We start from the raw sequence: 13,004 nt of genomic DNA, 5'->3' as shown, positions 1-13,004 counted from the left end.
AGAAACTACCCAAAAATGGCCCCATTTTAGAAACTACACCCATCAAGGTATTCAAAATGTTGTCAACCCTTTAGGTCAGGGCTGACCAACCTGTGGCTCTCCAGCTGTTGTAAAACGACAATTCCCACCAGGCCCTGCTTTAGGTTGATGGCTGTAATGGTCTGGGCATGCTGGGAGTTGTAGGCTGGAACGCCACAGGTTGGCCATCCCTGCTTTAGTTGTTCCACAACAATTAAAGGAAAATGGAGATGAAATTTCAGAAATTCACTTTTTTGGCAGATTGTCCATTTTAATCCTATTTATTTTCAGTAACCAAGCAAGGGTTAACAGCCAATCAAACCTCAATATTTATTACCCTGATTCTGTAGTTTACAGAAACACCCCATATGTGGTTGTAAACTGCTGTACGGGTACACGGCAGAAGGAAAGGAATGCCATTTGGTTTTTGAAAGGCAGATCTCACTGGGATAATTTAAGTTGCCATGTCACTTTTGAAGACCCCCGATGCACCCTTAGAGTAGAAACTCCTAAAAAAGACCCCATTTTGGAATCTATGTCATAAGGTATTTTGTCGGTACCAATAGTTTTTTTGAAACAGTTTGTATTGTTTGTTATTTTCAATGTTTATCTGACCGTTTAGATCATGTGGTATTTTTATAGAGCAGGTTGTTATGGACAATACCAAATATGACTACTTTATTTGGTTGGTGGTTTTGAAAATTTTTTTTTTTTTTACGGTCTATATTCTGAAAGGCAATTTTTTTTTTTTTTTTGGGGGCGACTGTCTTATGTTGGGGATCATTTTTTTTCGATATGAGATGAAGGTTTTATTGGTACTATTTTAGGGTGCATATGACTTTTTGATTGCTTTGTATTATACACTTTTTGTGATATAAGCTGACAAAAAATGGCCTTTTTGACACTTTTTTTTTTTTTTTTTTTTTTTTCGCTGTTCACCTGTGTGTTTAGGTCATATGGTATTTTTATAGAGCAGGTTGTTAAGAACGCGGCAATACCTAATTTTTTTGTTTATTTACGTTTTACGCAATAACAGCAATTTTGACAGTATTACACTTTTTGTGATGTAAGGTGACAATTTTTTTTTAGCAGTTTTTATTATTATTCTTTTTTTACTGTGTTGACCAGATGGTGCGGATCATGTGATATTTTTATAGAGCAGGTTGGTACGCACGCGGTGATACCTAATGTCTTTTTTTTTTTTTACAATTTTTTGTCTTTTTATGGGATAGGGGCTTTTTTAAACAAATTTTTTTTTATGAACACTTTTTTTCACTTTTATTTTTATACACAGTCATACACTGATAGGCCTCCGTACATGCCAGGCCCCAAGGCCTTGGAACAACTTAGGGATCAGCTACACTTGGGCACTACAGGGTCAAGTAGTGTTAGGGTAAGGTTCCGGGCGGGGCCGTTCTTTTCAAGACGGGTGTTCCATGGTTAGGACGCCAGGGACAAATCAGTATCCCTATCTAGGGTGAAACAGGGACTTAGAGCCCACCATCATCCTTGTCTGGTTCCTACCATAAAGATTTTTTTCAGCAAGATGAACATCTTCTGAATATCCACTAAGACCAGTAGGACAACCGGTTATACTCAGGTGCCGCCGTGTACCAGTTACCTTATGTGTATTTTTTGCACTTTTTTGTTATTTTGTTTAAATTTAGGGACTTTTTTCTATCCTGATATGAATTAAAAGTTATGTTTTAATAAAATCACCATTTCAACATCCCCTTGTATTGATATATATTTTTGGGTGACCCATTTATTAAATATCTAAAAGCCTTTCTTTTATATAGAAAATGGTGCAGAATTTCAACATAGACCCTTACAGGGAAATTTTTGCCCTAGCCCTGGCTATCGGCTGGGTAAATAACGTTAATGTGATGTTCTCAGCATTGATTGTTGCTTGGAGCAACAAGTACTTATGCCCCTGCCTGCAATGCACAGCTGCCCTCCTGAATTCAACTGTATTACTGTCCCCAGGACAATGATACAGTTCAATACTGCTATGTAGTATTTGGTTCTGCTGGGACAGTATTTTGTGCTGCACTATGGTACCATTGGCCCCTGGCTACTTCTGTTATCTTTGCCTAGTTATGTTGACCCGCCTTCTGTCAATCTGGATCCAACTACAACATGTGGGACTTTAAGATTTATTTTTTTCTCCACGGCCACTTTAAGTTCCCAGTTCTCAAAAACGCAATGCAAAAACAGAAAACTGAATGCAAGCATTCACTAACACCGATGTCAGAAGATAGATCATGTCATGTACAGTGCATTGAAAAAGTATGCATACCCTTTGAACTTTGCCACATTTTTTTTACGGTACACCCACAAAATTAAATTTATTTTATTAGGATTTTATGTGATCGTTATATGACCAACATAAAGTAGCAAGTATGTGTGAAGTGAAAATAAAATTATATATGGTTTTCTAAATTTTGGCGTGCATTTGTATTCAGCCCCCTGACCACTGATACCCCTAAATAAAAAAGTGTGACCAATTTCTTTTAGAAGTCACCTAATTGGTAGAGTCCACCTGTGTGTATTTTATTCTCAGTATAACTACAGTGTAGGCCTCAGAGGTTTGTTAGTGAACCTTAGTAATCAAACAGCATCATGAAAACCAAGGAACACACCAGACAGGTTAGGGATAAAGTTGTGGAGCAGGGTTAGGTTATAAAAATAAAAATACATTTTTTTTTATCCTGAGCTCTAAACATCTCAATTTCGATGCCTTAAAAAAATATTGCGATACTCGATAACATTTGATAACCCGCAAAAGAAAAATTTAAAGCAATCCACATTTTTCAGAATGTCCAGCACACAATAGATACAAGGTCGTATTTTTGTGGGCAACAAAGTGACCAAAAAATTGTGAATTGAGTGCCTTAACTTTTTTTTCTCTCGTTAGGGCGTTCACCGCATAGGAGACATTTTTTAACATTTTAATAGTTCTGACTTTTTCAGACGCAATGGTACCAAATATGTTTATTTTTTATTCTTTATATATTTTTATATGTAAAATTGGGAAGGGGGTGTTTTAAACGTTTAACAACTTGGTGTTTTTTAATTTAACTATTTGCAACCTTAGGGGGGCTAGAACCCTTGTCTTATTCACCCTAATTGAGGTCTATTAGGGTGATTAGGATTTTACAGCAGCAGGGAGCTTACCATGGCAGCTATGGATGGCTTTAGTAGCGTCCTGGCTGCCATGGTAACCGATCGGAGCCCCACATCTTAACTGCTGGGACTCCTATCTGAAGCTGCTATTGTCACCAATGAAAATACAGGAGTGGGGGGGGGGGGGGCGCGGCTGTGGCCACTGCACCACCAATGAATATAATTAATCCCTTAATACAAATTTCACCGGCACCCAGCCTCACTGACAGGGATCCTGCCGATCCGCATTAATTAACCCCTCAGCACACCTGAGGGGTTAATTGATGGGGTTTGTTAGAGTGACATTCTGTCATTGAGATCGGGTGCCTACACCCACCGCCTACGTTTGTATTGAGGGGTTAAGTACATTTATTGGTGGCGCAGTGACCTCAGCCCCTCCACTCCTACTAAGTGCTATTTTCATGGGTGGCAGTGGCAGCTTCACAGCCCCCTCCCCTCTCTTTTCATTGGTGGCATTGGCGGCCGTGTCACAGTAGGGAGTTAGGGATTCAGAAAACTGCTATAAAAAGGTATTCACTGGTATCCTGAGGATGTCATCAGTATAAAAGATCGAACAACCCCTTTAATTGTTCTAGGAACACTTAGAATTGGGGCTCTGTAGAGGCTATATCATCACATCCAGGAGTCTTTTGTTTTCCTTACATTGAAGATAGCCTTCTGCAGAATAAATTTAATGTCAAACTATTGACACTTCTATTTTTAGAGGTGTTCTATTTTATTCTATTTTTAATATAAACTAATAAAATTTTCCACACCTGCCTAAAAATTTTGCTGGTTTGTGTAAGTATATATATCTTTGCAATGCATTTCTTAACATTGCCTTTATTGTGACATACTGTTAGTGTTGTCATTCTTGTTGCCTTAGGAAAATCTTGCTGTCGTGTATGATATGGAAAACCCATCAATTTACACAATTTACGAACCAGTAATCAGGATGAGAGGAAGCTTGAAAGCCACATCATCCCAAAGACCATTTAGTACAAAGGAAGTTATAAGCAAATGCTTGGATTCCCAGTCACTAAAAATGTTAAATCCATGTTATGAAATAAACATTCACAGTGTTCTGCATGAGATTGGTGGAATTGGAGCAATGGTGTTTCTCTTTGCAAGGGTAAGTTGTTTTTGCTTTTAATTGTCTACTGCAAATAGATTAAAAATTATTGAATCTAATAGTCAACCTCTCCTGACACACCCATTTTCTCCTTTCCAACAGAGTTTATTTTTGCTAATCTGACATGGCAGTTTATGTGGTAATAACATTGGAATGTTTTTACATATCCAACCGTCTTAAATTTGAGTTGATATTTTACCTTTATAAAAACAAAAATCCCACGCTTATGAAAAATGGGGAAAAATTCACAGATTTCAAAATTATAATTTCTTTGCTTTTAAGGCTACATGCACACGACAGTATGCGTTTACGGTCTGCAAATTGCGATCCGCAAAAAAAACTAAAAACGGATGATATCCGTATGCCATCCATTTTATTTATTTATTTATTTTTTTGCGGATCCATTGTAACAATGCCTAAAACGGACAAGAATAGGACATGTTCTATTTTTTTTGCGGGGCTATAGAACGAACATACTGATGTGGACAGCACAGGGTCTGCTGTCTGCATTTGTTGTGGACCCATTGACATGAATAAGTCCACATCCTACCTGCAAAAAAAAAAAACAAACGAACAGACACGGAAACAAACAACGTTCGTGTGCATGTAGCCTATGACTGATAATGACACATCATAAATAGTTATAACTTAACATTCACCATATGTCTACTTTATGTTGGCATCATTTTGTAAATGTCTTGCTAAGACTAAGAATTTTTAAAGCAATTTTACAAATTTTCAAGAAAAACAAAACAAAAAAAATTCAGATTTGAAGTCACTTTGGGTGGCTTGTGTTTTTTTTTTTGCAGATTTTCCATTTTAATGCATTCATTCTTGTAACACAGCAAGGGCTAACAACAAAACTAAATGTTTTTTACCCTGATTCCACAGTTTACAGAAACACCCCACTGTTGTATGGACACACTGCAGGGTAAAAATAGAGACGAAATACATAAAAAATGAAAGTGCAATATACACCTGAGGGACAATATGGTAGGGCTCTCAATGCAGAGGGGACTACAATAGCTATACATACTTAACCATCAAATGGTAGTCAATGGAAACAAATAAGGTATATAAAAGCGTCAAGACCCGTGTCTATAAAATTCAATGCATTTAACCCCTCTCTGAGACAACAAACAATTTGTATAACCAGTCCTTACATACGTATGAGTGGAATAATCACCTCAGGAGAACTGCACACCCCGACACGCGTTTTGGCAACACCTTAATCTGGGGGCCCTTGCTCTAATTTGAGTTGGCTTTCTTTTGAGGGGATTTGATGTTGCCTACTACATTTCTTGGGCCATTAATTGCCTTTGTGTTGCTTAACCTGTATATGTATAGTAACCATATTTGTAGGGACCCTGAGGTAACTCTACAGTGGAAGAAGTCACTTTGTTTTGGAAACTAGGCACCAAGAAATTTGAGGTGTTTACGGAGCACTTTGATTCTGCAGGTGTTTCACAGAAAATGAATAAAATTTTCATTTTGTAACAGCGGCTGCTGTGCGCCGCTGTTCCCCCTGGTTACTGCCGCGGTCCTGGTAGCCGTGTTCAGAGGTGATCTGCGGCCGTTGCTTCCCATTCACTGCTGCAGTCCTGGGCTCTGTCTGTGTAGGTACTGTTGTTCTGGGATCCTCTTCACAGTTTCCTCTCAGCCCTGGCCACAGCATGCGTGCTGCTTCTTTCCGGCAGCACTTTATGTGCCGGCGCTCGTCACTCACTGGGCTTTATGGGTTAGGTCGTGTGACCTCGCTGACCAATCCTAGCCCTCCTGTGCATATATAAGTGGCTCAGCCCCTTTCCCAGATGCCTCAGCGTCAAGGTCCTTGTGTCCTGCTAAGGTTCCTGATTTCTGCTTGTGTTCGTGTGTTCCTGACTCGTACCTGTTTTTCTGGACTCTGCTACCTGTTATATCCCTGCCTGCTTGCCTTGACTCTCCTGTTGCCTGACCTGTACCTGTGCCACCTTCCCTGACCTTTTGCCTGTCCGACTTCGCCTCTACCTCATCCTTCGTTCCTGCACTATTGCTCCTGGTTACGACTTGGCCTGCTGACAATGCCTGCACCTCTGGTACCTTTCTCAGGTACCTCCTGATCCGCCTGGACCAGCTGCCTCATGTGCCTATCATTCTTACGAGGTAGCGACCTGGTGTTCTCCTTGGGAAAGTCTATCCCCACATTCCGGTGCTACTGAGAAGAACGAGGGGTTTGAGCGGTTAGACAACGCCCTTAGAGGAGGTATAACACGTGGCAAAGGGGGTTCAGACCCACTGGTTCGTGACACATTAATTCCTTTAAAATGTTGCTTTAGCATCAGATTTTTCATGTCAACAAGGAAAAACATTAGAAAAGTCACCCCACAATTTAGGTATTTTCTCCCGATTAGGACAGCACCACATACACAACTCACAAAAAGTTAGGGATAATTGGCTTGTGGGTGACATTTCAGGATGAACCTACAATGCACTCTAACCTTTACAGGTGAACTTAATGTGACCTTCTCTAAACTTTTAACTGCACAAGTCCAACTGTTCGGTGCTTCAATACTTTGTGCAAAACTTGCTGTTTTCTATCAATGAGCTTAACAGCAAAAGTCACAACAGGTGTTTGATCTATAAATTGCCCAATCAATTTCCTGGTTCAATTAGAATTAGTATTTGAACATTTTGACATCATGAGACCAAAACAACCCCGAACAATTGATCAACAGTACCTCGCCATTGCGAAGCTTTAAGCAGGATGTCCTCAGACGGAAGTGCCACTGAACTTATATTGTGGCGGTGTCAGCAGGTTGTGACAGAGAGACTGTAAGAGTCAAAGAAAGGCATAGAAGTGTACCACCTTTGGCCACATACCACACTGATGACCACGCTTCATTGTGAACAATGCCCTGCAGAGCCGGATCATGAATGCCTCTCAACTCCAGGCACATTAAAGGGAGCCGAGAAGCACTCAAGTGTCACGTCAGACCATTCGAAACTGTTGGTCTATGTGCTAGATGACCTGCAAGGGTACCTGACTACATCACCAGTCACAGGCGTCATCGGCTTACATGGGCCAGGGAGCATTTACGCTGGACAACGGACCAGTAGGCCTCAGTGCTGATCGTTGATGAAAGTCGATTAATGCTGAGTAGAAATGATGGCCGCCAACTATGTTGGAGATGTCAAGGTGAATGCTATGCATCAGCCACTGTTGTCACCAGATGAGCCTTTGATGGTGGTGTTAGTGTGGGCAGGTGTATCTAGTCAATACACTTTTTGAATGGTACAGTGACAAGCCCATACAACTTGAATAACATTATTAACCCAGTCATTGTGCCTAATTTCATCTTACTGACAACACACCAGCTCTTCTAGGTTGCATCATTGGGGAACTGCTGCTGGAGACTGGTGTATTCAAATGGAATGGCCTACACTTTTTCCAGTCGCAGTGTAGAGGCTCGTAACTCTGTATCCCAGAACCTCAATAACCTGAGGGCCGACCTTCAAGAAGAGTGGGATGCCATGCCCCAGCAGACCTTGTCAACATGCGAACAACATTGACCAGCTGTAATTGATGCTCAAGGCCACATGACAAGTTACTGAAACATTGACATTTTTTGTGGGGTCATATTCACTATTGTTGTTGGCTTTTGTTTCAATAAATTGTTTGAGATGAGGAAATCACCATTGCTTGCTTCTGCTTAAATGATTTACTTTTGATATATCACTGTAACGTTAACCTCTTACGATTTCCATAAATTACACCTGAATGCCAAATATCCCTAACTTTTTGTGAGTAATGTATATATCAAAATTAAAAGTATGGTATCTGTATCATTATCTCAGTATTGGTATCCTAAGTATCGGGATAGTACTAATAGTAGTGTGCTTCTATATATATATATATATATATATATATATATATATATATATATATATATATATATATATCTCAAGAACAGATAACAAGGCAGCACTCCAGTCTTTAGTGAAAAAGGTGGACTTTTATTAAGCCCAATGCAACGTTTCAGCTCATCTCTATGGAGCCTTTGTCGAGCAGAGCACTACCCAATAATTGATGCTCCCCTGGCTGCCAAGGGACTTTGCGATTGGGCTCTTGGTGATGTGTCCAGTAGTTATTCTGTCATTATATTGTTATTTTATGCCTTCTTACCTATTGAAGTTGTGATTGGCTAGTCCAGGGTTTAGCAACTCTGGCTCTCCAACTGTTCTGAAACTACTACTCCAAGAATCCTCCTTTTCACTTCTATGGGAGTTACAAGATCAGCCAAGTAAATGTGCATGCTTGGCGTTGTATTTTCATAACCGCTGGAGCGCCAAAGGTTGCTGATCTTTTGGCGCATTAGTAATTGATTGACTAGTCACATTCATTACAGATGAGGGATTGGGGCGATGGCTCTATTAGTGATTAACAAATATAAGCCGCTGTTAAGAACAGTATGCATCATTATGTGATATGATAGTTTGTCGTGGGATGTAAAATTGTTAATTAAAATAATTTATATTGATTTTGTTAGAGATGTTCCTGCTTTTAAGTCAGTTTGCAATTTGGCCTGTAAAGCCCTGATTCTAGTTATTGGCCTCTGCAGTGTCGTGACATAGTAGTGGCATGCAGTTTAGGGACATGTCTCCACTGAGGCCAATGATTGACATGTGACCCCCTCTTGAAGTTTAGAAGCTCTTGCCCTCCTCCCACACACACTTTAAGAAATTGTTATGTTATTAATGAATTGTATATTTGCTAGCATTTTTAAGGAATTATTATTTTTGCACAGTATTTTATGTTGTTTAAGTGATATAATATTTTAAACATAAATAATGTTTGTTTCAGATTGTGGAGATCAGTAGTTGTGAAAAAGCACAATCATCAGGATTACAGATTATATTGTCTTTAATAAAATATAACCAGCACAGAATACAGGAAAGTGAAAACTGTGATATATATCCCATGATACACAAAGTTTTAATTCAACCGAAATGTATTATGGGTTTTCATATGCTAAAGGTATGTATGAAGACAACTGTTTTGGGGCTTCTTCTTAAACTCTTTAGTGACTAAATGAGCCTTTGTGACTAGACCATTCAGCTACTGTATATGCAAGATGTTTACTATATGCAGTACTTAGTCTATATGTTATTAGTGTTTACATTTAATATAGTACATGTATCTTAGACTTTGTAAAGGGGGTTTCTACCTTTTTTTTACTTGTTTGTATTAATTATGTAAACAGTACAACAAGTTATGCATTACATTGTGCAATTCAAAACGTAGTACATGTAATTAACATGCAAGATGAACATTTGTTCAAGCAAATCCTGTAACACAACCAAACAGGTGATACACCATTATTTGTTTACATAATGCTAAAACAGTAACATACAGGCAGACCATACCATCTATACCACAGTAAGGCTAGTTTCACACTTGTGGCAGGACGGAACTGGCAGGCTGGTCTCCCTGTCGGATCTGTCCTTCCTCTGTTTCGCCGTATTGCCGCTCTGTCCCCATTGACTATAATGGGGACAGGGGCGGAGCTCCGGCGCAGCACGGGGGTGCACCGCGAAAGCCGCCGGACTAAAAAGTCGGACAGGCAAGACTTTTTAGTCTGGCGGCTTTCGCCGTGCTGCGCCGGAGCTCCACCTCTGTCCCCATTATAGTCAATTGGGATGGAGCGGCGATAAGGCGAAACAGCGGAAGGACGGATCAGACAGGGAGACCAGCCTACCGGATCCGTCCTGCCGCAAGTGTGAAAGTACCCTTAGTTGTGCTGCTATCTGCGACTTCGCACCTGCTCACACCAGGTCTAAAATTGTGGGTGGGGACAGGTTTGCAGGCTAGTCTCATTTACCATTTTCTACGCTTGTTTTAGGCGTAGAAAAATGTCTAAATGTAAGACCCTTTTTTATTTTTTTCAAATTTTTCTAAGCTCCTTTGGAAACCAGTATTACTTTACACCAGTTTGATAAATCTCCCCCTTTGTGCTTCCAGAAGACCCAATAAACAAATATCCAGACAACAGTGCTGATAGAAAGTCTATTATCAAGGCCTTAACAATGTGCACTAGGAAAGTCTGTGTCATATGCCAGAAGTCTACACTATTCTCCACTTGGTTGATGTGGTTACGCATTCCCCGAGTAGGCACACTTAAATGGCATGTTCTGTAGAAGGGGTAGGCAACCTTCGGCACTCCAGGTGTCGTGAAAATACAACTCCCAGCATGCACACTTGCTCTGCTTTTCTCATAACTCCCATAGAAATGAATGTAGCATGCTGGAAATTGTAGTTTCACAACAGCTGGAGTACCAAAGGTTGCTGACCCCTGTCCTAAAGTAATAAAGGATTGTCACTTGAAGGGAATCATGTTATTTGCTTAGAGTTTGATCATGTCTTCTCTATCCCCCATGCACATACAGTAATATTGGATTTCCTGCCTTATCGTGATCACAGGACCCTCAATGCCTAAACCAAACAGGAATGCAGAAAGGGGACAGCCCTGTCTGCTTTCTAAATGAGTCTTTTGAAGAGAATCTATCACCTACTCAAAGTCCTTTTAAGTTGCATATACCGGAGTCTTCTTTCAGCCAAAAATGAACTTTGAAGCTTCTGTAAATGCGCCCTCTCAAGTGCCCAGGGCGGCGTCTCAATCTTCCGAGCCCAAGACCGGACCTCCCCAACGGCTCATAACCCCGCCCTTCGTGTGCCTGTGCCCGCCCTTTACTCTCCTCCTCTCTCCTTTTCCACTGCGCCCGCTACGAATTTGACCGCGCAGCTGCAGTGGAAAAGGAGAGAGGAGGAGCGTAAACGGGCGGTCAGAGGCACACTGAGGGCGGGGTTATGAGCTGTTGGGGAGGTCCGGTCTTGGGCTCGGAAGATTGAGACGCCGCCCTGGGCACTTGAGAGGGCGCATTTACAGAAGCTTCAAAGCTCATTTTTGGCTGAAAGAAGACTCCGGTGTATGCAACAAAGGTACCGTTTTTAACTTCTGGGTGGCACATATAACGCTATTGGATCTGTCTAATATGCTCAAATGTGGTGACAGACTCCCTTTAAGTGCAGTACTACACGAATAGCTGGTCTGTAAGTTGTATGTACCTGCTTACCTGTGTTCCCACGCTCTGTGTCTGCAAATCAGCACTGAAATAGATTGAGAGGACTCCTTCTTGAGTCATCTCCATTATGTGCACATGTTCAGGAGTTATTTCAATGTATTCCCGCACTGATTTGCAGGCACACAGCAGGGGAAGAGTGGTCAGTATGGACATATAGTGATCTGGAGTCATTATTCAAGTAGGACTCGGGGGAGGTGACAGATTACTTTTGTTTCCCCGTATATCAAGAGTCTACTCTTAGGTGTAGCTTACAACATTTGCCCCCATTGTTGAAAGTCTGGACCAAACTCAAATTTCCTTAACATCCTAACAGAAATTGCCATTCCACAAAGTTAGAGGCAGGGGCGTATTAAGTGTGTTATAGGATGTTTTCCCAACTTTGGCCCCCTACCCCCATTTTCCCCTAGCAATCACCCCTTCTGTGTTCTTCCTCAGTTATTTTTTTTTTTTATACGGCTACATCATAACTGTTTATTCATGAGTTTGACACATGACCAGCATTCAGTTTGGGAAATACGGACTGAATAGACTCATTTGAAATTGACAATTAATTCAATTTATTTAATTTATTGCACATTTAGACCCAGATGACTTTTTCCACAGTATTTAATGGGAATTGTGCTGAGCGACCTAATTGAAGCACTTTATCATTGGGGCCTACACATCTGCGTTAAGCTTAGCTTTTCCACCGCCATAAATAGTGTGTACACAACGGAATTTACACTAACTAAACCTAACAGATGCTCTAAAGCACACTTTCAAACAAATGGGGCATAAAATAGATGCTTTTTCAGTTTTTCTGTTCTGACTGATTAAAAGAACAGAAAGTGCAACATATATGTGAACAAGCCCTAACATGGTATTTTTCTATTCTGTCTGTCATATTGCTGAATCCTAATCAAAGTATGTATGCTGTTTGCAGGCTCTAATGTCCACAGATCTTGTCTGTGGAGAGCAGAGCCTGCAATAGGGTAATGCTCTGCCTCCCCTGTGCCCCCAAGTGTGCTTTCTGTACCCACCTTATATGCCCCCCCACCCCCATACACACATTAAAAACTTGATGGCAACTGCCCTGGAGCAGAGACACTGCCATCAGCAGCGGGTGTCAGCTGTAATATAGACTAGTCAGCCTATGGACTTTATTATGAAGTAATAAAGACATTAGATTTTATCCTGAGCCTGCTGCTGGATTTTTTCTACTGTTTTGATTGATTCCTGGTCCGGGATCCGTGCATGGCGAAGGAGGATGGTGGGTGAGCTGAATTATTATTATTTTATTTTACAGCTGACACTCTGCTTCAACGGCGGACATCGTTGCTGGCGCCAGTCCCTTTCTTTACACCGTAACATCTTTGGGATCATAGAGCAAGCTCTCTCTCCCCCATTGAGATGCTGCACTGCGATGGCAGCGTCCCGATTGTAACTATGGCAACCGGTTGCCTTACAAAGTCTTGCCATTGAACCAAGCGTCCCTGACTGGCCCTGATCAGGGTAAATGTCTGTGTAAAACTGACAGTACTATACTATTTATACTTAGATACACATACTATAGACTGCTATATATATATAT

The 13,004-nt window shown here is 40.8% G+C and overlaps 1 protein-coding gene across 1 annotated transcript in view; it reads left to right on the top strand.

Annotated features, from left to right (window-relative positions):
- The window catches only part of LYST (lysosomal trafficking regulator), a 556,878-nt gene that overhangs the window by 181,817 nt on the left and 362,057 nt on the right, over positions 1 to 13,004 (top strand). Inside the window, 2 exon segments of the mRNA XM_044290763.1 lie at positions 4,070 to 4,315; positions 9,156 to 9,329. Of these exon segments, the coding sequence (XP_044146698.1) occupies positions 4,070 to 4,315; positions 9,156 to 9,329 (420 nt within the window).

Source organism: Bufo gargarizans, chromosome 4 (assembly GCF_014858855.1).
Source record: "Bufo gargarizans isolate SCDJY-AF-19 chromosome 4, ASM1485885v1, whole genome shotgun sequence".
NCBI classification, from domain to species: Eukaryota; Metazoa; Chordata; class Amphibia; order Anura; family Bufonidae; genus Bufo; species Bufo gargarizans.
Note: the sequence above shows the minus strand (reverse complement) of the source record. Positions and strands in the feature narration are given on the sequence as shown.